Source organism: Pituophis catenifer, unplaced genomic scaffold (genome assembly GCF_029215685.1).
Source record: "Pituophis catenifer annectens isolate HBS135680 unplaced genomic scaffold, rPitCat1.0.hap2 SCAF_1, whole genome shotgun sequence".
NCBI lineage: Eukaryota > Metazoa > Chordata > Lepidosauria > Squamata > Colubridae > Pituophis > Pituophis catenifer.
The window spans coordinates 249,271,168-249,298,366 of record NW_027256881.1 but is presented as its reverse complement, the minus strand read 5'-3'; the positions used below and the strand labels follow the sequence as shown (position 1 = coordinate 249,298,366).

The following is a 27,199-nucleotide window of genomic DNA, read 5'->3' as shown; positions in this document are numbered from 1 at the left end:
CCTTTCGAGGTAGGTAAAATGAGGACCCGGATTGTGGGGGCAATAAGCTGACTTTGTATAAAAAAGAACACCGCTTGGGGGGGGGGGGCAAAAGCCCTACTAAGCAGGTATATACAAAAGTATGAAGGCTATTGCTTAACACATTGTAAGCCGCCCTGAGTCTCCGGAAAAGGGCGGCATATAAATCAAACCAATAAATAAATAAACTAGAGAAGGGAAGGGATTTAGTAATTGACAGGCTTATTCTCAATTCAGAGGCAACCTTATGAGAAGATCTCGATTGGACATCCCAACTGGGGTGCCATTTGCAATGGTACCACTAAGACGTGCTCCAGTTGCAGTGTCTTGGACAGTGGCAAGGCTCTTGTAGCACTGAGATAGCAGAAAGGTAATGGAAAGGTAAGGCAGTCAAAGTGTGAATGGGATTTGAGGCAATATTGAGAATGCTTATGGAACAAAAAAAAATATCTAGAAAATCTTTTTTAAAAATAACTAAGATATGTCTATGACACAGAGCTCAAACAGTATCCAGTTTGGGAGCTGCTGTATTGATCAGGGAAGTGCTAAGATGTCATAGTTCCCTTTTTCTTGTAAATTAGATCAACATATCCCTTCTCTACATCACTGATTCCCAACCTTTCTGGCTTAGTGGATTGGCAGAGGTGGCGGTGGTGGCAGTGGTGGTAGAGGGGATAGTTACGCACGAGCACATTTTCACAAATACAGCTTCATATCAGTGGTGGGTTTCAAATTTTTATACTACTGGTTCTGTAGGTGTGGCTTGGTGGGCGTGGCATGGCTTGGTGGGCGTGGCTTGGTGGGTGTGGCAGGGGAAGAATACTGTAAAATCTCCATTCCCACGCCAATCCAGGGGAAGGATACTGCAAAATCCCCATTTCCTCCCAATCAGCTGAGACTTGGGAAGCAGAGAATAGATGGGGGCGGGGCCAGTCAGAATTTTTACTACTGGTTTTCTGAACTACTCAAAATTTCTGCTACCGGTTCTCCAGAACTGGTCAGAACCTGCTGAAACCCACCTCTGCTTCATATGTGTGTGCATACATGCTCACCCCCCCTTCTGTGGTCTAGTTCTAAATGGGCTGCAGCCCAGGGGTTGGGGACCCCTGCTCTACATTTTTGGGACAGTAGAACTTGCATAATCCTGTGTTATAGAAAGATTGCAATCTCTGCCCCACAGTCTTGTGGTATCTAGCCTCCTATCATTTTCTAGTCAAAGAATAAAACAAGAAATGCCATAGAAGTACAGATTAACAGATTAACAGAGTTGGAAGGGACCTTATAGGTCATCTAGTCCAACCCCCCACTCAAGCAGGACACCCTACACCATTTCTGACAAATGGCAGTCCAATCTTTTCTTGAAAGTTTCAAGTGATGAAGCTCCCACAACTTCCGAAGGCAAGCTGTTCCATTGGTTGGTTGTTCTCACTGTCAGAAAATTTCTCATTTCTAGGTTGAATCTCTCCTTGATCAGTTTCCAGCCATTATTCCTTGTCTGGCCTTCAGGTGCTTCGGAAAACAGCTTGACCCCCTCCTCTCTGTGGCAGCCCCTCAAATATTGGAACACTGCTATCATGTCTCCCCTGGGCCTTCTCTTCACTAGACAAGCCATGTAACCCTTCTTCATACGTTTTAGTCTCCAGTCCCCTAATCATCCTGGTTGCTCTCCTCTGCACTTTTTCTAGAGTCTCAACATCTTTTTTTATAGCAGTGGAAACATTCTCTGGATCCAAGGAACAAGTCAAACTGCCTGCCAAGAGAGTGAGCCACGAAAGGCTAAACAAAGAGTTCTCCAATGATAATCTTTTTCTCTGAACTCTCCATATACCCTCTTATTCTGTGGAATTGTGGAAAATGAAACTATGTTGAAAAACAGATCATCTTGAAATCAGTCTTTTGATGAATGCTGCATTTTATAGTATTGAAATGGAGAGGCATCAGGTGAAAAGTAATTCTATTGCCCATTGAACTTCATAAAATATGGTTTACAAAAGTTATTTTATCTTCACATCTCCCACCCTGGTTTTGTTTCTCTGTTATGCCACACCTCTGAATACTTTGTTTTACCCAACAAATTCTTTCAGATGGTCAGTATTCCATTCTCACTGTCATGCCATTTAATTAATAATAGTTGGTAAAGCCAAAGATCTGCTATTTAGTACTATACGTAAAGTAAAAATAGGACAAGTGAATTATCAGAAAAAGAAAACAGAGCATCCTATTTTCACCTTCAGTTCAGTACTAAATAACATCACTTTGATATAGGTAAAGCATCAGCTGTTTGCCTGAAACTCAGGCAGTAGGAAATAGTTAACCCCGGCATCTCTTACTCTGAATGAAAAGCTCGGTTTCTGTCAACAGGCCTCCACCTTCAAAGCTGACCTTCCCCATGTCACTCGTGCGGCAATCTTTAATTTTCAGAGTGTGTGTCAAGCCATCTTCAGAGGTGATGATCTCGTACTTGTCATCCCGTTTCAACTCTTTTCCATTCAGTTTCCAAACAAAGTTGGAGACCTTTTTGGAAAGGCGGATCTCAAGCACAGCAGTTTGCCTTTCGTTTACTTTCAGGGGTTTCAGATCTGACAAAAACTCCAGAGGCTCATCTGTCAAAAGAAGATAAAACTCAGAATTGGTTATATCAACGCTTGTTGATGGAGAACTTTTAAAAATACCATTGCCATATCTCAGTTCTGCATACTGGTAGTCCTCGATGTATGACCACAATTGTGCCCAAAATATCTGTTGCTAAGCGAGAAAGATGTTGAGTGAATTTTGCCCCATTTTACAATTTTTATTGCCAAGTGAATCACTGCACTTTCTAAGTTAGTAACACGGTTGTTAAGTGAGTCTGGCTTCCCCATTGACTTTGATTGTCACAAGGTCGCAAAAGGTGATCACAGGATCACACGACACTGCAACCATCATAAATATGAATCTGTTGTCAAAGAGTCCGAATTTTGATCACATGAGCATGGGGATGCTTGCAATGGTTGTAAGTGTGAAAAAATGGTCATAAGTCACTTTTTTCAGTGCCATTGTAACTTCGAACGGTTACTAAACGATGTATTGTAAGTTGAACGCTATCTGTATTTCTGCAGTAGAACTGGATATGTGCCTGGCCTGGGAGCTGCATGTACCCTTATCCCCAAAAAAACCCTGCCATTTTTTGCTCCTCCTAGAGTTTCTCAAGTTTGTCAAAATTCAGAGGCTTGTGATGTTCAGGATAACATGTTTTCTTTTGAAGAAAAAACATTAAACTTTGTAGTAGATTTGTGACGTCCTTGATGACAAACCTCAAATTTTTCAATGCAGCTCCCAACTCCCTGACTCTAAAGCAGGGGTCTCCAACCTTGGCAACTTTAAGCTTTGCTGCCTGAGGAACTCTGCAAGTTGAAGTCCACAAGTCTTAAAGTTGCCAAGGTTGGAGACCCCTGCTCTAAAGAAAAGATAAAGATTACAACTCATACAAGTGGAAGACGTGCCCTTTCATCATCCTCCTATTAAATGAAAGAAATCAAACTTACCGATTACACGCAAATTTGCAGAGAGAACTTTATCAGCTACGACAAAAGAGTAGGCACCTATGTCATGTTCGTTGACGTTAGCGATGTACAGCATAAACTTAGTGCCTATCTGTTTTGCATCATATTTTCCTAAAGAATATTGAAAACGCAGGGGTTCGTCACCCTAGAAAGAAGAAAACGTGCGAAAGGGTGAGTAAACACATGGCAAACATGTGCTATTAAAATAGGAAAGAGGGCTTTGTAAGATAGCTACATCTATATCTATCCCTATTATTGCTCCCCCACCTGGTTAATCATCTTCTTTTATGATTGGCACCCTCAAGAATGAATTAAATTCATAGCACAATACCTGTTTGAGCTCTTATCATGAATGTTCTGTCTTATTAAGGCTGCCATGTCTCATTGAGCAATGACAACCTTCAGGTAAAAATTGCACATTCAGTAACGGGCTCCAAGGTAAGTAAAATTCAAATTTCCAAACAGTGAACATTTATTACAAAATTAATGCCTGGATTCAGCTGGACATTTCATAAAGCAATAATTACTTTAGAGGTATATTGTAGCTAATTCATTCTATAAAGTAGATAAAATGAACAAAATGAAATGAAATTCAGAGCATTTTCCTCTGGGCATGCATTAACAAAAAGGCAGTGTGGTGTCTCAGTGGTTAAGGTGCTGGACTTGTCGGCTGGATAGCCGGAAACCCAGGTTCAAGACCCAAGCACCAAGTGATGGGATGAGTTTCCGTCCTCGCTCCAGCTCTTGCCAACCTATCAGTTTGAAAACATGCAAATGTGAGTAGATAAATAGGTACCACTATGGTGGGAAGGTAACAGCGCTCCATGATGTCATGCTGGTCACATGATCACAGAACTGTCTTCAGATAGCATTGGCTCAATGGCCTTGAAACAGAGATGAGCACTGCCCCCTATAGTCAGCAACGACTAGCAGAGTAAAATCCGCAGGGTCTCCTTTATCTTTTTTTTTAAGCATTACAATGCAACTAATTCTCCCACCTCACCTTTTCATGGAATATAACTTTTCTTGCTCTTAACTTTAATTGCCTTGCAGAAGTATTTCCTCATCAAGGTGGCTTTAAGCCACAAGATGGACAATCCAAAGTCTATATTTGACTCTGGGTAGTTTACAACAATTAAAAACATCACAAAAGTACAAACTCATGACACTCCAATTAAACAATACCTCCTGGATAAAACTATATCACCATCACCAAGATTTGCTTGGTCCAAATGCCTAGAAGAACAGCCATATCTTCAGGGCCTTATGAAGGGCTAATAGGGTCAGTACACAGGGATGAAATCTAGCAGGTTCTGACAGATTCTGGAGAACCGGTAGCGGAAATTTTGAATAGTTCGGAGAATCGGCAAATACCATTTCTGGCTGGGCCCAGAGTGGGGTGGGAATGTAGATTTTGCAATATCTTTCCCCTGCCATGCCCACCAAACCACGCCCACCAAGCCACACTACACCACACCACGCCCACCAAGCCACACCCACAGAACCAATAGTAAAAAAATTTGGATTTCACCACTGCTCAGGAGGTAGGGAGAGACATAGTGTAGGCGGGGAGATACTTTACTCAGTCCCTCCATTGATCATATTCAGTATTGTTGCTCCTTAACATCAATTAGTTGTGGGAAAAGCAGTGATTGATAGCATTGTTGCTAGGTCAAAAAGCCTTATCCCTTATCCTCAAAAATGAGGTTTTATTTTCCATCTTAGCAAATTTGCTTAAGCTGACTGTTGTCCATTGGTCTTCACAAAAGACTCACAGAAACCTGGGGAGAAATGCTGAGGCACAATGGGACAAGGCTTTCTGAACCTGTAGTAACTGTGAAAGTGTATGTATGATGGATGGAATATTGTGCTTCTTGTCAACATAGATGCAACTTCTAACTCTCAATCAAACACCATTTCCCAGAATGGAAGAGATTCCTCATCTTGCTGTAGACAAAATATACAGAGCCCTTTGCTCTCACCACCTTCATTTCAGTTACAATAAGTTACAATAAATAAAAATACAGTTACTTTTAACCACATCATCTTTATATTGGCATCCCTGAGTTCCAGAATACAATCAAATATTGCTGTAGAGTCCACTTTAGCAGAAACATCTTCCAAGGGTTTTAGAATCTTTATAGCCTGAAACATAAAAGCAGAGCAATCTTTAGATCATTTTTTATATTTATTTTTAATCTTATTTATTGTTACATTTACTTATTGCAACTTGTGTAATACTCATGTTGGATACATGGATTTGACCATAAATCTCTTGAGTCTGTGATCCAATATTTTTCTTTTAATGTATTTCCAATATTACTTGCAATGATGCTACATTTTTAAGCCTCTGATCAAAACAGGAACAGCTAAACTTAGTGTGTTTATATTTTGTTGTATATATAAGAGAGAATCAGTAGCTAATAATCTTTCAGCATCTTCAAGCTAACAAATATATCCTGGCAGACATTGTATACATATCTTTTTATTGTTACACTATTCGCATGAGTGACGGGCACTTGCCCGTCACTGTGTGCCACAAATGGCACACAGCTCCATTTGTGTGAATGGTGGGTGCACATGTACACTGCAGTGCTATTGACCTGGAATCATCCCCTCTCCTTCCCCCACCAGTCCGCCAAGCTGGAAAGATTGGGGACTGCTGGCCTAGAGGTAAGGATGCTTGCCTCACACTCAGAAGGCTGAGAGTTCAATCCTAGGCAGCAACAGATGTTTCTATATCAGGGCGCAAAGAGAAAATATCTGCTGCGAACTCCGCATAGGCATCAGGAAGGGCATCCAGCTAGTAAATGGTCAGCTCCATTCATTTGTCCTGATTCCACCTCGATGAAAGGGGTTATAGGGTCAGAAAAAAATCATTTTCCCATAGCAGACAGACAGCATATATATCCTTTTAAAGGAAAATTATTGCCCTATATTTAAATTACGACGCACACGTAAGGCAACTCAAGGATCCAAGGACTGGGTGGATCCATCACTGACCTCAACTTCTTTTTTCTTCATCTCCTTCAGCTTTTTAAGAAGTCCTCGAAAATCGGTGAAACCATACTCCATGCAGACCTTCTCAAAGTCTTTCTTAGGCACCTGGGAGAGGATCTCCAGCATTTCCTTTTCATCAATCACTTTTTTCTCTTTCTTTGGAGTAGGAAGCCCCCTACATACAGGCAGACAAAATCAATGAGCTTTTCATAAAACCACATAAATTATTTTGTGGAACTTCTCCCTTAACCCCCAGTCAGAGCTACAATTCCATCTTTAACTATAGGAGGAGAGAATGGAAAGCCATTAATAATTTCATCAAGTACTTTGACCCCAAACAGCTACCCAATTGAGTAGAATAGAATAGAATATTTTATTGGCCAAGTGTGATTGGACACATAAGGAATTAGTCTTGGTGCATGATTCTTGATGAATGTATCTTTTCTTTTATGTACACTGAGACCATATGCACCAAGACAAATTCCTTTTGTGTCCAATCACACTTGGCCAATAAAAAAAAAATTCTATTCTATTCTATATGCTCTCAGTGTGCATAAAAGAAAAGATACATTCATCAAGAATCATAAGGTACAACACTTAATGATATTCATAGGGGACAAATAAGCAATCAGGAAACAATATAAATATAAATTGTAAGGATACAAGCAACAAAGTTACAGTCATACAGTCATAAGTGGAAGGAGATGGGTGGTGGGGACGATGAGAAGATTAATAGTAGTGCAGATTTAGTAAATAGTTTCACAGTATTGAAGAAATTGCAATATTATTCTCTATATTATCTTGATACTACCCGCTAAAATATCATGAAAAAGCCTCTTGAAGCAACCTAGTTCATGAAATAAGGTGAAAAGCACTTATGTATTACCCAGCTATGTGTTAGCACTTGGCTGATCTCAAAAAATGAAGCATGATAGGATGGGTTAGTACCTGAATGGGAGATTACTTAAACATCCCAGGGCTCTAGATGACATTAGAAGACCTTTTCCAGTGCCAAGAGACTTTTCCTGCCATTTTAGACAATTCCAGTCAGTTTTCTCTTCCCTGACTATATTCAGAACCAGATAGATGGGTGCCCTGAGACAGTAGTAGGAATGGAGCTATGCTGGGTGGAGAATTCTGGAGAAGTCTTAAAGTTGCCAAGGTTGGAGACCCCGGTCTAGGCTACGGTTCTCCCAATGTTATTTTCAATTCCATTACACCTGGAAAAATGGGGAAACTGTTGCAAACTGATAGGAGTTTTACAGAAGAGGCAAGGAAATATGTTGGATGGTACAAATCTGGATGTTCGGGTTTAGTAAGTAGCTGAATATAGGAAAGAGAAAAGATGACAGACATTATCTACTTTTTGTAAAGTCTTAAAGACATATTTTTCCCCAATTGGGCCTGAAGACTTTCTGTGATCCTGTCAGATATGACTGTTTTGTATGGCTAAAGGTAAGAGATGGAAAGCATCTCACCTCTTTTTCAGCATTTTTTTGAAATCCATCTTTTCTTGGCCTTTAAAAAAAATCATGAAAAAAAGAGGAAAGGAAGGATTAGTCCAAGCAGCCAAAAGTATAAGGCAGGGTTTCTCAATCTTACCAACTTTAACGTATGTGGACCAGTAATGGGATTCAAATCCCGTTGCTACTGGTTTGCTCGTGGGTGTATGCACACTTGTGTGTGTGCACAACACTTCTGCACATGTGCAGAAGCTTCTGCGTATGTGCAGAGATGTCCGGGCAAGTGGGCAGAGTCCCCCGCCACCGCTACCGGTTCGCCTGATCCGAGGTGAACTAGTAGCAACTCACTACAGATGTGGACCTCAACTCCCAGAATTCCTCAGCCAGCAAGCTGAGTGAATCGTCTAGCTGGGGAATTCTGGGAGTCAAAGTCTACAACATCTTAGAGTTGCCAGGAAACTCTGGTGTAAAGCAAGCAAGATGTAGATGCTTTGGATATCTCATGGCAGTCTTTCATTACCCTGCCTCCCAGATACATTGGGATTACTACTTCCAGAATGTTCAGCCCAGGGGTGGGATTCAGTCGGTTCGGACCAGTTTGGGCAAATCTGGTTCACCGAACTGGTTGTTTCAAGGACTGGCTGACCCCGCCCACCCCACCCCTCCCCTCCCAGGAGTCTCCACGCAGCCCATTTTGGATGCCAGGCAAGTGCAGGGCACACGGAGAGGCTCTGAGGGCAAAAAATGGGCCTACCGGAAGTCTGGAAGGCCTCTGGTGCCCGGGGGAGGCCATTTTCGTCCTCCTGGAGGCTCCAGGAAAGCCTCCAGAGCCTGGGGAGAGTGAAAGTACTGGAAGTCTGGAAATGGGCCCATTTCCGGCCTCCGGAGGGCCTCCAGTGCCCGGGAAAAGCTGTTTTCACCCTCCTGGAGGCTCAAAAAAAGTCTCCAGAGCCTGGGGAGGGCGAAAACACCCCCCCTGCCATGGTGCAGGAGGCCAAGTAGGCCACACCCCCATGGACACATACACCCAGTGATCAGGCAGTGAACCACTTGCTGAAATTTATGAATCCCACCCCTGGTTCAGCCAGCATAACTGAAGGGAATATCAATTCTAACACATCAAGAATTGGTTAAGTTGCAGAGAGAGGAATTGTTGCATAATTGTGGGCCAGAAATCTGTGATCCTTATTACACATTGCCCCAGAGCATCCAGTTCCTTTATTCAAGGAAAAGCTACAGGATTGTTCTAGTTTGAAAATGGGATAAAAGTCTGTAGATTCTCTTAAACCTCCAAGTGCTTCACGACCCTCTGAAAGGATGCAAATTATCAGCTGTCTGCAAGGAATATAAATCCATCTATTTCCCACCATCCAGTCAGAGCTGAACAAGCTTCTTGGATGAGAAGCAAAATGTCTTCAAAGAAAAAAGAAGAAAGTCCACTTGTCTCCTGAAAAAAGCACCTTTGGGACAACTGAAAACGGGATGTTATTTTTCTTCCCAGCTCTGAATTTATGCTTCTTGTTTACCTTCAGTTATAATCAGGGACACTGTATAGATAATGTCAGCATGCCTGTTGGAAACCACACACTTATAAAGATCAGCATCACCACCTGTGAGGTTTTCTAACTGCAATGAAAAAACAACACAGATCAAAATGAAAGTACCCTTAATCAGTGGTGGGATTCAAGTAATTTAACAACCAGTTCTCTGCCCTACTTATTTCTTCCAACAACCAGTTCACCAAACTGCTCAGAAAGTTAACAACCGGTTCTCCCGAACTGGCTGAATCCCACCACTGCCCTTAATGCTCTAGAGGTCAAATGGGGCATAATCTGTAGCATTTAGAGAGTGGACGTGTTTCAGTTCAACAAAGGAGAATTTAAAGAAAGTTTTAATAAGATGATAGGAGCACTCTTGAAAATAAAAAAAAAGGCATTTTACAAGGCAGAGAAGGAAGCAAAAGAGAGAAGCAACTTTTAAAAAGCCACACATTTTTACCTTGAGGACGTACTCTTTATTGATGCTGTCGAAAAATACCTTTGATCCCTCTTTGAGTGGCACCCCACTTTCTCTTTTCCATGTAACATTGGGTTTGGGGTTACCTATCACTTTGGCTCGGAATATAGCCTTATCTCCTGTTGCAAGCAACACAGAATGAGATTTGAACAACAAATGAGTATGAATGTACCAGATTTACACATTTAAGGACAATTTTCAGGCTGCCTCAAGATAGAATAGAATAGAATAGAATTTTTATTGGCCAAGTATGATTGGACACACAAGAAATTTGTCTTGGTGCATATGCTCTCAGTGTACATAAAATAAAAGATACATTCATCAAGAATCATAAGGTACAACACTTAATGATAGTCACAGGTTACAAATAGGCAATCAGGAAACAATATCAATATAAATTGTAAGGATACCAGCAACAAGGTTACAGTCATACAGTCATAAGTGGGAGGAGATGGGTGATGGGAACAATGAGAAGATGAGAAGATTTTTTTTTTTTTACAAGATGAGCTATTGTACTTCGGTCTGTTTTCTAGAGAACTACCTTTAAAATGCTATATAGTTCTTTTCTTTACTGTAAAGGTCATATTTTAATCTTCAGTAACACATACATAGAAATAATATATAGTATTGCATTTCTAGCAAACATAAATATTTTTAATAGCAAAAAAAAAGAGAGAGAAGATGAGAAGATTAATAGTAGTGCAGACTTAGTAAATAGTTTGACAGTGTTGAGGGAATTATTTGTTTAGCAGAGTGATGGTGTGTTCCTAGCCTCTTTCTTTAGCAACTAAATGAGATCACTACAACAGGTTAGTCATCTATTTGGATGTTGCTAGTTTGGTTATCCTGGTTAGGCCCATATATAAGAGACTGTAGACTTTCTTGTAATAGTAATATTTATTTCTTTTCTTCCTCAGGAACACAATTAGACAGCAGCCAATCTGGGAGGAGCGAGAACTTATATACAGAGGAGGCGGGGCTAATGGTAAGTAGTAACCAATGGTAAGTGACACAATGACATCACACAATGACATATACACAAGCACACATATTTACAGATATCAGGTTAGGTATTTTCATCTGTAACAAATCCCCCTCTAAAATACCTAGCTAATGGTGGGTTATTAAGATTATATATGTACATTAAGTTTGGAAGTCAAATACATATGTTGTTTGGTTGGTAATGGCTTAGTGAGGATATCAGCAATTTGTTCACTAGTATCGCAATGGACAGCTTTAATAAATCCTATACTTGACAGTTGTCTCACATGTTTATATTTGATATCAATATGTCGAGATCGTTGACCTATTGCTTCGGAAGCTGATATATCTATTGCTGCCTTATTGTTCTCATTGATAATAATTGGATAAACAGGTTCATCCCACACATTGGATAATAAATCATCGAACCAAGTTAGATTGTTGACCGCTTTGGATAAGCAAACGTATTCGGCTTCCGCTGTAGAAGTGGCAATTAAATTCTGTTTGCCTGTGTACCAGTGCACCGCACAGCCATTTATAAGAAAAACATATCCAGAAGTGCTTTTTCTGGTTTTTGAATCAGTAGCCCAATCAGCATCAGCGTAGCAGGTCAAAGTTGGTTTTTCAGAAATGAATGGTTCTAAGAATAAGCACACATCAATGCTAGATTTTAGATATTTTAGAATCCTCTTAATTCCCTCCCAATGGTATAAGTTAGGATTGCTTACATGTCTTGACAACAAATTTACGGCAAGGGTGATATCAGGCCTGGTCCAATTAGATATGCATAATAAGGACCCAATAATTGATCGATATAAAGTGTTATCCTTGAATGGTTTGTACTCATTATACACATTCCTATAAAAATCAGTTGACATAGGAGTATCACAAATTTTTGAGTTAATCAAGTTACATTTTTGTATGAGTTCCATAATCTGAACCCCTTATCTGTTTTGTCAATTTGAACTCCTAAATACTTATTTACCTTTCCTAATATTTTTAAGTTGAAATTTTTGCCTAGTTGTTCAGCGAAATTATCACATTTAATTTTGTCATGTCCAAAATACAATATATCATCAACATAAATCAAAACATATTCAATAGAATCATTATTTTTTTTTGTGAAAAAGCAAAAATCAGACGAAGTAGCTACAAAGCCTATATTTTTAAGTATCTTTGATAAGCACTCATACCATCGCTTACCTGACTGTTTTAGTCCATAAAGGCTCTTATTTAATAGCCAAATTTCTCCCTTTTTTGTATCTTTTCCTGGGGGTGCTTTCACATAAATTTCTTTATCTAGATCAGCGTGCAGATAGGCTGTCTGCACGTCAAATTGATATACTTCCAGATTTAAGATAGAAGCTAACACTAGTGCTGTTTTCACACTTTCTGATCTAACGGTTGGGGAGTAAGTGTCTTCATAGTCATCCGGAAATCTTTGGGCAAAGCCTTGAGCCACTAACCTGGCTTTGTATAGGAATTTACCATCTTCTAGCTCTTTGATTTTATAGATCCACCTGGTGCCAATGGGGGATTTCTCAGTGGGTAGGTCTGTTGGTGTATATACATTTAGTTCTCTCAAACTGTCCATCTCTTTTTTCATTGCTTCCTCCCACTTACTTTTTTCTTCTAGGGGTAGCTTAAGTATGTCATCATATGTGTTGGGAGTCAGGTGTTTAGCTTGGATAGACAGTACGTAATCATCTAATCTTTTAGGAATTATGCCCCTATTGGATCTAATGGGCCTATTCTGGGGATGTTCATCGCTATGCATATACTTAGCTTCTTTTTCGGTTAATTGATCTACCTTCAAAGTGGGGTGTCCTTTTTTCCATTCATCATTAACTATTACTGGGCATTTGATTCTGTTTGTAGATGTGGATTTGGGGTTTGTATCTGATGTGCGATGTTTTGTGTGTGTGTGTGTAATATTTTTTGATTCTGGGTAAATTTCATTGAGATGTAATTTTGACCAGTTCATGTGTTCATGAAACACGGCAGATCTGGATACAATGAAGTGGTTATTTTTATCAATGAAGCGATATCCCTTGGTCCCTGATTCGTACCCCATAAATATCAGTCTTTTGGATACTTTCTCTCCTTTGCGCCTTAATTGTGAGGGCACATATACATCAGCAGATACACCAAATACGTGCAAATGCCCAATTTTTGGTTTCCTTCCATACATGAGTTCGTATGGGGTCTTGTTGATTGTGCTGGACCATAAGCGATTTATAGTGTAATTGGAATAAGTAAGGGCTTCAGCCCAGAATGATTGGTTTAAGCCAGCATCATCTAACACACATTTAACTATGGTTTGTAGCAAACCATTTTTCCTTTCAGAAACTCCATTTTGGAATGGGGAAAATGGACAAGATTTAAAGTGCAATATTCCTTGTGATTTTAGCCAAGTTGAAAATTCGTTGGATAGGAATTCCAACCCCCTGTCAGTCATTATTTGTTTAATTTTGGTATTGTGTTGCGTTTCTACCATTTTAAAGAACTCCTTAAATTTTTTGAAAACCTCACTTTTGTGATTAAGGGTGTATACAAAACCGAATCTACTGTAGTCATTGACTATGGTCAGGAAGTATCTTTTTTTATATTTAATTGAAGGTTTTAATGGGCCTACTACATCCATATGAATTAGTTGAAAGGTTGATTGGGTGGTGCGAGTGGCTTTTTTGGGTTTTGGTTTGTTTTTAATTTTGGATGAATTGCACACAGAGCATTCTAAGTAATTTTTACAGTTCTTTATTTTTAAATCTTCGGAACACTCTAACATTTTTCGTATGACTGGGAAGCTCGCGTGTCCTAGCTTTCTGTGGAGTAAATGACTACAATTATCGTGAATAGGTCTTCCATTGTTTAAATTTTCAGACATATTAATATCAGTGGTCGATGCATTCTTATTATTACTTTCATCATGGCTATCTGAATTTGGCTTTTCGTTTCTTAATTGATAGTTTGTATAGACTAGTTCGTTATCTTGTGGCAGTAGGTATGTTAGTTCATCATTTGTAAATAGTTTACCTATGTTTCTGTTGTTCTTAGTCATAAATACCTTTCTACCTCTGAAAGTGGTTTCTATCCCATTCTCTATGCTTAATTTTAGGGTTGCCAATATGTTATTTGGAATTTCAGGCACAAATAGTACCCCCTCTATTTTTTCTATACCCTTTATATGCGTGTCTCCCATTCCTCTCACTAGGACTTTATTTTGGTTTGCTACTTTAATGTAATATTTCTTTTCAGTGAAGTTGCTTAATATTTCTCTATTATGAGTTGTATGGCATGTGGTTCCTGAATCTATGAGCCAGGTGTTGAGTGAATCAGACATCAAAGTGTTATTGTTTCTTATTCCATATAGTGATCCTTTCTTATTTTCTTTAGGGTTATTTCTTTATGTTTGTCTTTCTCTAGAGTGTGGTGATTCTCTTCTCTTATACCTGTAATCTGGGGAAGTTCTGTCTAAAAAGTGTATTCTCCTATCCTTGTGTTTATATGAGTCACTGTATCCTATATTCTTGGGGCAGTCTCTACTCTGATGTCTTTCAGATCCACATGTGAGACATTCATGTGGGTATCTGTCTCTGGCCCTGAAATCAGTCCTCCTTTGATTTCTACCTTCTCTTTGTTGTGTATATCGCTCTTTTCTAAGTCTATCTTCAGTAATAAGCTTATTGGTAAGGTTTTCTAAAGTAATTTGCTCTATACTTAGGTTATCTATTAAGGTAATGTAGTTATCCCAGCTGTGATCTAATGAGTTAATTATAATGCTTTTCATGGTGTTGTCAGAAATGGTTTCTCCCCTTTGAATAAGGTCTGCTCTTACAGCGTTTAGATTCAAGATATGTTCACTCATGGAGGTATCATGTTTTAGTTTGGCAGAATAGAATTCCCTAGAGATTTTTGTGGTGGTGGCTACACTTTTGCTATAGAACAGTCTGAATAATTTTTGATATACTTCAAATACAGTTAAATTATGCTCTATACTGGGGAGTATACTTGGGGAAATAGAGACAATTAATATATAATATGCTTTGTGATGGAGGCAGTCTATTTCATAGGTCCAAGCCTTATTTGGTGGGTTATCAATAAAAAATAAAATATTTTCTTTCAAATATACAATCTGTAAACACTGGTCCCATTCCATTAAGTTGCTTCCATCTAATTTCAATTTTATAAAGTCTGGAGGTATTGTCCCTGAGTGTAGTGAGGTGTTATTCATGTTTAGTAGCTGTCCATGGTTTAAGATCTTAGCATACTCGCAATAAGGTCTGGGGATGGTAGATGTATGTCTGTATTTACTTATCTCTATGTTGTCTTGACTTGTATCTATGTTTCCTTTTTCCTTTTCTGCAGGCTCGTTCTGGGCATGCTCAGTCTTCATTCTCTTCCAGCAGTCGGCGAGGGAGGTTCCTTTGTTTGCAGCTCCCGGGGTGATGTCCCAGACGGCCTTCTGTTGTTCTGTTTTGTTTCCGGAGGGCCTCTGGTGGCTGGAAAATGCCTGGGATGCTGCTCTGCTCGTCGTGGAGTCTCCGGAGTCGCGAGGATCGGGGGAGAAGACACTGGAGGCTTGTCGGCCATTTTCTCTGCCGCTATTGCCGATAGAGCCGGGTTGCTCTGCGAGTCGCTCTTCGGTAGGTGAGTATGATTGCCAGCGCGTCTTTCTTCGGGTGGCTAGGTCTTTGTTTAGACAGTCTGTTTCTTTTTGGCTTTTTGCTGATGGTAGTTTAGAATTTTCTATTTTATTTTCTGGTAGTTCGTTTGGTATTTTTAGTTTAGTCCCGAGTGCTGCAGTCAGCACTTGTATAGCGTTGTCTATTTCTACTTCAGTAGGTTGAGCTTTGCTTTGTTTAAATAATTGTTTTTTATTTGTTTTTGGGCTCGGGTAGTCATCTTCTTGGTAGTTTTTGTTTTTTATTTCGTAGTTTGAGGTTTGGAATTCTTTTAGTAATTGGTTGGGCATTTTAGCGGTATTAGGTGGGTAAGATGGCTGCCATAAAAAAGGCGGGAAGCTGTCGCCATCTTTGGTGTCATTTTTGAAGTTAGGGGTTGAGTTTCTTACCTCGTAGTTTTCTTGTTTGTTATTTTCGTTATCTGCTGCTGTTCCGTGGTCTTTTATCATGCTGCGGATTTTCACAAGCAGATTTGATTCAGTTGTAGTTGTTTCTATTAATTGTAGTATTTTTCTTTTTACTTCATCTTCTTTGTTTGGCGTTGAGAAGGGTTCTTCTGCTTCAGCTAGTGGTTGTTCGTTTTGTGTTACCTGTTCATATTCTTGTGGTTGCGTTTGTTTCTTCATGTTTTCAAGTGGTGTATATATGTCAGGAGTCAGCTGGGCTGCCATTCTTTTTGTTATGTATCTGGTGGCAGGTCTTCTTTTTTCTTTTTGTGAGTCTTGCATCTTTATGTTTGGTTGGGCCTACCAAACCATCCTCTTGCTACCAATTTGTTGCTAGTTTGGTTATCCTGGTTAGGCCCATATATAAGAGACTGTAGACTTTCTTGTAATAGTAATATTTATTTCTTTTCTTCCTCAGGAACACAATTAGACAGCAGCCAATCTGGGAGGAGCGAGAACTTATATACAGAGGAGGCGGGGCTAATGGTAAGTAGTAACCAATGGTAAGTGACACAATGACATCACACAATGACATATACACAAGCACACATATTTACAGATATCAGGTTAGGTATTTTCATCTGTAACATTGGAGTTGGGTACCACCAGCACATTGATGATAATATCTGCCCCAAGATCTTCATACTCAGCAGTACATCTTGACTTCTGATTGTCTAAGACTCTAAGTGATGCAGGCACAATCTTATCTCAATATCTGGAGGTTGTTGGTGCCTGGATGGGGAGGAACAAGATCAAGTTCAACCTGAGCAAGACTAAGTGCCTGTGGGTGCTTGATTCTCCCAGTTTCGGGGAGGACCAAGTTTTGGGGACCTTCCACCTTTGATCAGGACTGGGGAGAAATCTGGGGTCTTCCTGAACTCTCAGCTCTTGCTTGAGAAGGAGCGGAAGCCATGGCCAGAAAGGCCTTTGCACACCTTCAACTTGTACATCCTTTGAGCCCATTCCTGGAATAAGAAGCCCTCTTTATAAGACTCATGCCTTAGTTACCCCATGGGGGAATTACTGCCTTACAATGCACTTAATATGAGATTAGCTTAAAGATTGCTGAGAAATGACAGCTGGATGCAACAACAATGACAGAAAAGACTTGCTTTGGCCACGTAACACCCATGCTAGGTGAGCTGCACTTGAAAGTGCAATTAAAAATGCTAGTGATTACCTCTAAAACCTACATAATATCGTTATGTATAGTATAACCTAGCTATTTGAAGGACTAGCTTTCTCCTGCAGAGTTAACCTATCAGGTGCACAAAAACCAGGTTTGCATGCAGAAGTTCCAGATAGTGTATTGTTAAAGTCTATACACAGGAACCTTCTCAGACTAATGGTTAGCATCTGGTTAGAACTAGATAACGGTCAATGGCATTCAAGAGGGATTAGACTTAGTTTGCTTGTGGCTATGCAAAAATTTATAATCAATGTCTATTTTAACTTCTTCCCCTGGCTCTGCCAACCCTTCTCCTACATGATCTATCTCCATGTTGGCAAACCTATAGAAAATGTGCCAGAAGTGGCATGCAGAACCATCCCACACGGGATGCACGGCCTTGCTGGCTCCTCTTCTGTGTTCCTATGCACACATGTGCGCCAGTCAACTGGCCTTCACGCGCGTAGGAGCGCCAAAACCCAGAAGAGCAGCGTTCCATCACACATGTGCACTCCAGCACGTGAATTTCCAGATTTCTGTCGCGTGCATGCATGATGGCCTGCTTTTCATCGGGCAAACCTTCGCGCCAGAAACTAGAGGTTCAGGAACATTGCTCTTCCGGATTTTGGTGCTCCAGCGCATGCAAAGGCCAGCGAGGCCACGCGTTCCAGGCGAGATGGTTTTGTGTGCCATTTCCGGTACGCAGGTCAGCATGTGGTGACGTGAAAGGTTAGCAATTACTGATCTATCCTATGTGTTCCAACAGAATTGGTTTAATTATGCTATCCATGAAGCAATGTGATTTAGAAATGAGGCCACTCTGTCACAGCACTGGCTCTCTGGAACAATTTTTTCCCCAACGTGTAAAAACTTCTCCCCTTGCTCATCTTTAAGCAATCCTTAGAAATGTGCTTCCCCACACCAGGACTAGGGGTTAGGGTGTTGGGGGAAATATGGCTTTTCAGTTGGGGCAGATATGGATGGAATTTATACTATCCCTTGGATGTTGAAATGTTTTTATATATTCTTTTAATTTGTGAAGCTATCCAAAGTTGTTTAGGAGTCAGGTAGCCTAGAAACTCAATAAACAATCTAACCAGCCAACCAATTTAGCATTAACAGATAACAGATTAACAGAGTTGGAAGGGACCTTATAGGTCATCTAGTCCAACTCCCCGGTCAAGCAAGAGACCCTACACCATTTCTGACAAATGGCAGTCCAAGCTTATATTCTCTAATTGCAGGAGAATGGTGGAGAACAGTTTGTTGAGTCTTTTCGTATGACCAGCTCCAGCTTTTCATAGTGAAATATGTTTGGAATATTCAAGTCAGCCAAATGTTATGGTTGGAGTGACTTCATTCCAACCCCTCCTTCCCAATTTTCTGTCCCTCCCCCCATTAACATTCACTCCCAAATTTAACTTTAGGAGAGTTTCAGTGGTGGTGGTGGGGAAGAGATGAATACTGGAAGAATAAGACTACTTATTCTTTCCTCTTGAACATAAATGTGACAGAGAACCAGGCAGTTATGGTGTAATATTATATTGGGGAAGGCTAATATGGAGGGTGAATAAGAGGTTACCTTCGTGAGCTGTCAGTGGCTGAGGCTTTTCCATAAATTCAGGAATGCTTTCTCCTGCAGGGATTTCCACAGAATGAGAAACCATGCTGAAGGACTCTACAGAAGAAGAAGAGGATTTCTTGGAAACCATTTCCCCTGCAGATAAAAGCAGGCACATGTCATACAAAATAACATTTTTCATTAATCTGTTTGAGACTTAGGTCCACAAATATCTCCAGAAAGCAATAATTAGGAAAAAAAATGGCTCATGTTTTTTCCAGCAATGGATGGCTAAATACCAAAGCACTAAAAGAAATAAGTCTATCATTATTTCAATAAACTTTAGAACAGATCTCACAGTTCAATATTCACCACAAATTCTGTTTTAAAGTGAAAAAGGATCCCAGCTTCCCCAGCCTCCTTTCCTTTGAAATTATCATTATGTCAGTCCACATCTTCTTCCCGTAACCTTCATCAAAGAACAAGTAAGAAGGCAAAAATTATCTATTGGATTTATTTGCTGCTCATGTAATCATGTCCCTCTCCCATGCTTTGGACTCTTCCCAATTTATGAAAAAAAAACATCAAGAATTTGCTTGAGTCTGTATTTAATAATCAATTTAAAAAACAAACAAACTTATAATCATTTGCATTCAAAGTCTGTCTCATAAGCAAACTATTATATTGAATATTTTACAAGTTGCCTTTAAATACAAAATCTTTAAATATCTAGAGATTTTTATTTTTATATTTAGATATAATTTTTAAATAAAATATATAAATGTATTTTATATTTAGAGATTTAAATATCCAAGATTGCAAATAAGTTATTCAATAACAATTATGACTCTATGAAAAAAATTAATTATGGCTATATTAAAAAAAAATAAGAGGACATGAAAAAATGGAACAAGAGTTGTTTTAGGATTTTAGGCCATTTACAAGTAGTCCTCAACATGTAACGGTTTGCTTAGTGATGGTTCAAAGTTACAACGGCAGTGAAAAAAGTGACTTATGACCATTTTTCACACTTATGACTGTTGCAGCATCCCCATGGTCATGTGCTTTACATTCGGATGCTTGACAACTGACTCACATTTACGACAGTTGGAATATCCCAGAATCATGTGATCACCTTTTGTGACCTTCTGACAAGCAAAGTCAATGGGGAAGCCAGATTCCCTTAACAACCATGTTACTAATTTAACAACAGCAGTGATTGACTTAACAAATGTGGCAAGAAAAGTTGTAAAATGGGGCAAAACACACTTAGCAATTTTCTCACTTAGCAACCTACATTTTGGGCTCATTTACAGTCGTAATTCAAGGACTACTTGTAACAGCAATCAGAATGTGTCACGAGTGTTTTCAGGATTGCTGTGGCTACTTGATCAGTCACAAACAGTATGGTTTCAATCAAGCCATCTCCTGTTTGCAATTACCTGCAAGCCTTCCCCGCCCTAGTTAATTGCAGGTTAACTCCCCATATAAGCAAGGACCTTTTCGCTTGCTACTTGGGCCTAAACGCTGTTTTAGGCCTAGATGCAAGAGCTCTTGCTGGAAGCTGCAAGCAGAGCTCAGTGCAACATCGCAGATGGGAGGAGAAGCACAGATAAGGACTCCAGACGCTGTTGCAGAGAAACTCCTACGGATGCTTGCCTTTTGCTGTTTCGAAGCATGCAAGCTATCATCGGGACTGCTGTTGCTGGACATTCTTCCTCCCACAAACTTCAAGCTACGTTTGCTGTTTGAACTGTTTTTACTTCAGGTGACTTTTAGCTGTGAAGTTTGTGCTGCCGCCCTTCTACTACTTCGATGATGTATCGACACCGAAGCTGCTTATCTTCATGTTAGCTTTATTCTCTTGTGAACTGTTTCAGTATTGTGGAGAGGAATCTAGGGAGATAGCCTTGCTTCACATAACCAAGATAAGACTTTGTTTTTAATGTGCTTTCTTAAAGACATAGTGCTTTTTAAACATTTTAAAGTAAATTATATTTTTACACAAGACTCCTCTGTCAGATTTATTTCAGTCCTAGTGCGTTTGCTCATGAGCTGGTCCCAGGTCCGGGGGACCCCTCAACTCCATTCCCTAACAGAATGTTATCCCCCAAACTGATGTATTTTATGCTTAGTTCAAATTAGGGTAGAATTGGGGGCATACCTTGTTTATACTACCTTGTTTATACTACCAAGCAGCTCAGCTAATACCCTGTTTCCCCAAAAATAAGACATGCCCTGATAATAAGCCCAATCGGGCTTTTGAGCGCATGCGCTAAAATAAGCCTCTCCCCAAAAAATAAGCCCTCCCCAAAAATATTTAAACGCAGAGCTGGAAATCAGGTAAGACGGCAAGAGGAGCCCCTCTTGCTCCACATGCCCCAAAATAATAAGACCTCCCTGAAAATAAGGCCAAGCACTTATTTTGGGGTTCAAAAAAATATAAGGCAGGGTCTTATTTTCGAGGAAACATGGGGAGTAATAGCACTTAGACTTATATACCATTTTATAGTGCTTTACAGCCCTCTCTAAGTGGTTTACACAGTCAGCATATTGTCCCAAACAATCTGAGTCTTCAGTTTACTGACCTCAGAAGAATGGAGGGTTAAGTCAATCTTGAGCCAGTCAGGATCGAACTCTAAGCAGAGGTAGCCTGCAATGCTGCATTCTAACCACTATAACACCATGGCAAATAATGGATTGAGATGAAGAATGTTCAATTCTTAGGTAAGAATTGGGTAAGAATCTGTTTTTTTCCATTCCAAGTGGACTTTCATAAAACAAATGAACTCAACAGCAACTTTACATAAGTCATGTGATGAATGTAAAGAAAGATGTTTCCAGGTTTTATTTTAGGTATCTGTTTAGTTTTAATCAGGTTTTAAGTTTTAATCAAGAAATATCCATACCATTGATATCATGTAGGAAAAAAGGGCTCCATAGAGGAAAGTATTTTTATAATAACACAATATTTTATAATTTGGACAGAACAGCAGTGAGAATATAAGATGCCATCACTTCTGTATTGTTAAATCAATTTATAATTGCAAAACAAGGATGCTGGAGATTGGTAACAGACATCTGTCTAATGTTGAAAAAATTATTTATAGAACCTAAAGCTATAATCTCTAAAATATATCAGGCCTTACTTGAAATAAATTTTGATGGAACTAACAATTTCTACAGTGGCTTGGGGGATGCTTATAAGCAACTCTACAAGAAATATATCTTTTTACTTCAGTGTCATCAGTTCCAATAAAAAATCTTATATAGATCTTATAATGGTGCAGTAAATTGTTGGCAAGGCTGTAAACTGAAGGGAATATTTTTTCCCCCATTTTGGGTAGGAATGTAATAAAGTTTCAGATTTTTAGCAGAAAGGTTTTAATAAAAACCATATCTAACTAAACAGAAGTTTAGTTAAGTTTGAGTTTAGTTTTGAATTTTCTCCAAAATTAAGTTTACTACACATATTGGATGGTTAGAAAAAAAATTGCAAAATAAACTTATTAATTCTACTTTTAGCAGCAAAATTATAATTAGAAAATGGAAATAATTAGGCAATATTTCAGTAGATGGCCAGTATAATAATAAGACAGCATTGCTTGCGAAAATTACCGATAAAATCTATTCCTTGATAATGGAAACCAGTAATGCGTAGCAAACAATGGTGGGATTTCATTGTTTACATAAGAGATAAATATCCTTGTATTAATTGGTGTCAAAATTGTAGGAAAGTTAAAATATACTAACATCATTAACTGTTTAAATTTAATTACTACAATCGAAAAAAGAAAACAATTGAACAGAAAAGATTAGAAAAATGTGCCTTTGAGCTCTGTACAACCTCTTGCTGTACAGCATATCATAAACTAAAAGAATTCCCTGCCCCTGTGACATAATCCATCTGGGACTGGAGTGAACAGAAAGGGTAATCATAGATGTATGACCTCAGAGTCGGCATGAAAGAGGTTGATTTGGGACTAAGACAAGATGGTAGAAGAAAGTGGGCGTAATTGCATGAGGGAATGACCTTCAAAGACTCTTCCTAAGGCATGGTTGGATAAGAGACAGCATAGCTCGTAGTGCTGGATAGTGGACGGGACAGGAATTTGGAAGAAACCCTCCCTAATTTCTCGGGGTAAATGAAATGGGGAAAAATTATACTTTTCGACTTGCAAGATTCTTTTAATGTAACCTTACAATAAAGCAGAATTCCAGTAGCTGATCTGGTTGTGTTTCCTATTTGGTCTACCTGTAAGACAGTGTTGTGGCTCTGTTGCCTGAGCCCGGGCTATCGACAGATGCAGACTCTGAGAGTGAGGGGAAGGAGTTGGCAAGGCCTCTCTCTCCAGGACCCTCCTCTCTGGCAATGCCTCCGGAGGACACCGAAGGCCAAACAATAGGCTCAGAGCCAAGCACATCCCCGCAGCCACAGGTGGACAGCGACGAGGAAGATAAGTGCTGGCTGGACCCTCGACAGAGGAGCAGGGAGAAGTGTGCACAGCAGAGGGGAAGGCGTGCCAGAGATTAGCTGAGTCACTGGACCACACCCCACAGGGTATAAATGTGGGTGTGGTGGCTGGTTCAGTTTGTGACGAGCAACAAACTGGAAATACTCCATGATCTCTGCTTTACTGGACTTTGCCTGCTTTATTGGACTGCATTTGGATTAATCTTTGTTTTGTGTGAGTAAAGTCTGAATTGGCAGCTAGCCACTGGGTTGCTGCCAGCTTTAACATCAAAAAGTTTTGTCGTATGGTTTATTAACTCCGGGCCGTCTGTGGGTGTGTGTGCGTGGTACGGGGACAGAACAGACTGTTGGCGATATCACATAAATGAGAACCCAGACTGTTGAGGGTAATATGCTGGTATTGTAAAGTGTCCAGAGAGTGTTGTAAAGCTCTATGGAGTGGTATATAAGTCTAAGTGCTATTGCTAATGGGGGCAGGCAAGTATCAAAGCAGCCTAGAAATATCAAAATAAATAAGAAATATAAGACACCCAGAGACTTTCCGTTGGTTTTGGATGGCAGAATTAGAAAGGCAATTGGCACTCTGAAATACCAGTTTGTTAGGACTGCAGACCATAACAGACCATCACATTTGGAAAACATTGAGACTCAGGAAGTTAAACATAATTGTGAATTACAGGTCCCGTACGCTAAGCCTGAAGCAAGCAAAAGTATTGATTATAATGATATCTGTTACGATATTTTCAGGATCAGACTCAATAAATGAATTAAGAATTAGATATTCAAATAAAGCACTGTTTATTTACAGAAGGCATTCTATATTCACTGAATAATCACAGATAGAAGCACAGAAGGAATACATACAGCTCCTTATATATACATGGGGTGGAGCTAGATATGGGAGTGGTTAAATATGAATATATTAAGTAGTGATGAATAAGTTAACCCCTGATATCCTGGTTATGTACTATTTACATAATGAAGAATAAGGCATTTACTTGTGACAATATCAATGGGTAGTTGTCAAAAAGAGATTCCACCCCCTTTTCGGGCACTGAGATATAATCAACGTGTCTACATTAGCTGACTTAGAATTAATTAATATAACTGTATTCCTTCTTTAAAAACAGCTATAGCATTTTTTTGATATTCTGACCTCCTGGAGATAATTATCCAACTACAGTACTTGCCTTCTGTGATTTTGGTTGTCTGAGTCATGTGCTGCGCTGAGCTGGAGGCAGAAGAGTAATGTTGCTGGACCTGAGTTTTCATCTGCAGGACTGAAGTTGCCATAATGACTTTGATGTTTTTACAGGTTGCAGAATTTATAAAAGCTGTGGAAGGGGAAAAAAAATCATTTTACTCATTTAATGTAAGCACCTCTTTTATTTCACTTGGTCTTGATCTAAAACAGCGGTTCTCAACCTGTGGTCCGTGGACCCCTGGGGGGCCACGATGTCCTCACAAGGGATCTGTGAAGGCTTGAAGAAATGTTATGATTTAAATCTTGAGTTAAGTCTTGGGGGTCCGTGGCCATGGTCCTTGGCCACAAAAGGTATTTAAATGGGGCCACTGGTAAAGAAAAGGTTGAGAACCACTGACCTAAGCCTGTATTTCTCAACCTCAGCAACCTGAAGATGTGTGGATTTCAACTCCCAGAATTCCGCAGCCAGCCCTCATGTCCATATATCGTCAAGTGATCACGGTTGAGAAACAATGGTCAGGGAAGTTCAGGGAGTTGAAACCTAGCATCTGGAAGGCCCTGACATTGGAAAGGATGGCTCAGTTTATCCGATATCTTCAGCCTGAATGTTCCTGTGATGGATAACAAAGGAATAAAAACAATACTAGTCAGTTAACAAAATAACAAGGCGAAACCAAAAATCATAATTCAGATTCCCACGTATAAGGAAGGGATGCATATCTGAAAAAGATTGAACTGTCCAGAACACAGGGGGAAAGAAAAAAAATTGTTTGGCTTAATATGAATGTATAATTTTGAGAAATCTTGGTGAACTTGTGAAATATCAAATGTCTGGAAATGGGCGAATGTGATCTTTGTCTTTAGAAGAAGACGATCCAAGGAACTACAGACCAATATGCAGGGCATTAATATCTATAAAGATTCTAGAGCAATTCATAAAAGAAGCAGTATGGAGAAATGGCTAAGCCCATAGTATCATAGGTCACAGATCTCAAATCTCTGCTCCCAGGACTTTCCATCAGGCATCTACCTCCCACTTTGGGGTACCTACTTGGAGATCCTAGTGCTACCACATTCAGATGGCATAACTGGCATCTTCCCCCTAGCCCCAGTATATGAGATAAAGACAGCTTTCATAACCTGTACTGCCTTTCTCCTGATTAAAAGACTAAGATGTAAATAACTGAAATAATTTTAATAATACTATCTCCCGGGCTCAGTCACATTGAAATGATATATGACTGCAGGCTTCAGCCCTATATTCCACCACAAATGTACAAAATCAAACTTATTTAAAAAGAAGAAAACAAACCATAAAAACCCTGAAAATTCCAAAATATAGGAGACAAATGGTCTCCTATAAATGAGTATTTTTAAATAAATTTATATGGTTGCTCAACTTGACTCCAGGCAACTTACAAAATTAAAAATGCACATCACGGTACCCATAGTTCCTCCCACCCACACACCTCCACCCACCCCCGGTGACATCAACAAACACAATCACACCAACCACTTGATTTGTTTTGTATCCATCTATGGTCTCTAAGCTTTTAACAGAACCACATCTTCAGTGCCTTCAGGGCCTTCCTGAAAAATGCAATACTTTATATAGTTTTTGATACTATTTTTTCCAAATTGAGAGGTTGGAACAGGTTCAGGTGAGGACAACATGGATGATCATCTTTAAGATTTGAGAAGAAGCCCTATAAGACATGCAGAAGGAACTTGGGATGTGAAAAGAAAAGAAGACAGAGAGGAAACATGTTACCAGTACAGTGTTCAGATATGTAAAAATGAGCCATAGGGAAAATGATCAGGAATTATTCTCTATTGCCACATAAACTAAGGCTAGAAATATTGGGTAAAAGTTGTAGTTATTTAGGTTTCATTTAAATCCAAGAAAGAAAAAACCCTTCCTGATGAGCACTGTCCAAAAGTGGAGCAGAAGACATGTGGAGCATTCTCATAACCTTTGTAGAGGGTTTTTTGTTTTTTGAAAAGCAAAGAACTGGGCAAGCCCCTTTCAAGGGTAATTATATGGTTTCTTGCACATTGTGGAAGGTTGAACTAGGTAATTCTTATATTTCTTTCCATCCTTATAATTGTATCGTTCTATGATAGTTGGCAATTTTGAACTTTAATCAGAAACTGTACGGAATGATCATATGTTTTCTTGGCCTGGTTCACAGCTTCTCCCTCAGATATCTTCCTCCAGAGTCACCTTTTCTTTTTAAAGGATTTAATTTTTCTATTCTTGTATGCAGTCCTCCTGAGAATTTGTGTTTTGCATCTGGGTAGTCCTTGAAAGATGGATTTGATAGTCCAATCACAATAATCAGTCTGTAAATAACTTGGAAACAACAGCAATTCTGAAGCCAGTGCAAATTTGTCAGGAACGAATCTTGCCTTATCGTATTATTTAATCAGGTAGCTTCCTCAGTAGATTAATGGAATGGTGCATATTCCATTAAAATAGATTGCCCCCCCCCCAAAAAAAATATTTATATTGAGGTAAATAGCAAATAAAGAATAATGTAGATAAAAGAAATAATGTGAATAAAATAGGAATCATACAGAGTCAGATATATGGGCTCTGGGGGACCCTCTCTATTCACATTATTATAAGGGGAAGACGTGC

General features: G+C 39.4%; 1 protein-coding gene across 1 annotated transcript in view; it reads right to left on the bottom strand.

The window, feature by feature from the left end:
* IGSF22 (immunoglobulin superfamily member 22) overlaps positions 1-24,647 on the bottom strand; it is a 51,809-nt gene extending 27,162 nt beyond the window's left edge. The window contains exons 1-9 of the mRNA XM_070957432.1: positions 24,545-24,647; positions 18,902-19,036; positions 10,022-10,158; positions 9,550-9,649; positions 8,039-8,078; positions 6,564-6,735; positions 5,592-5,705; positions 3,543-3,705; positions 2,349-2,621 (exon numbers count right to left, since the gene is read on the bottom strand). Coding sequence (XP_070813533.1) covers positions 2,349-2,621; positions 3,543-3,705; positions 5,592-5,705; positions 6,564-6,735; positions 8,039-8,078; positions 9,550-9,649; positions 10,022-10,158; positions 18,902-19,036; positions 24,545-24,647 — 1,237 coding nt within the window. The remainder of the gene's footprint in view (positions 1-2,348; positions 2,622-3,542; positions 3,706-5,591; positions 5,706-6,563; positions 6,736-8,038; positions 8,079-9,549; positions 9,650-10,021; positions 10,159-18,901; positions 19,037-24,544) is intronic.
* Positions 24,648-27,199: the final 2,552 nt, after the last annotated feature.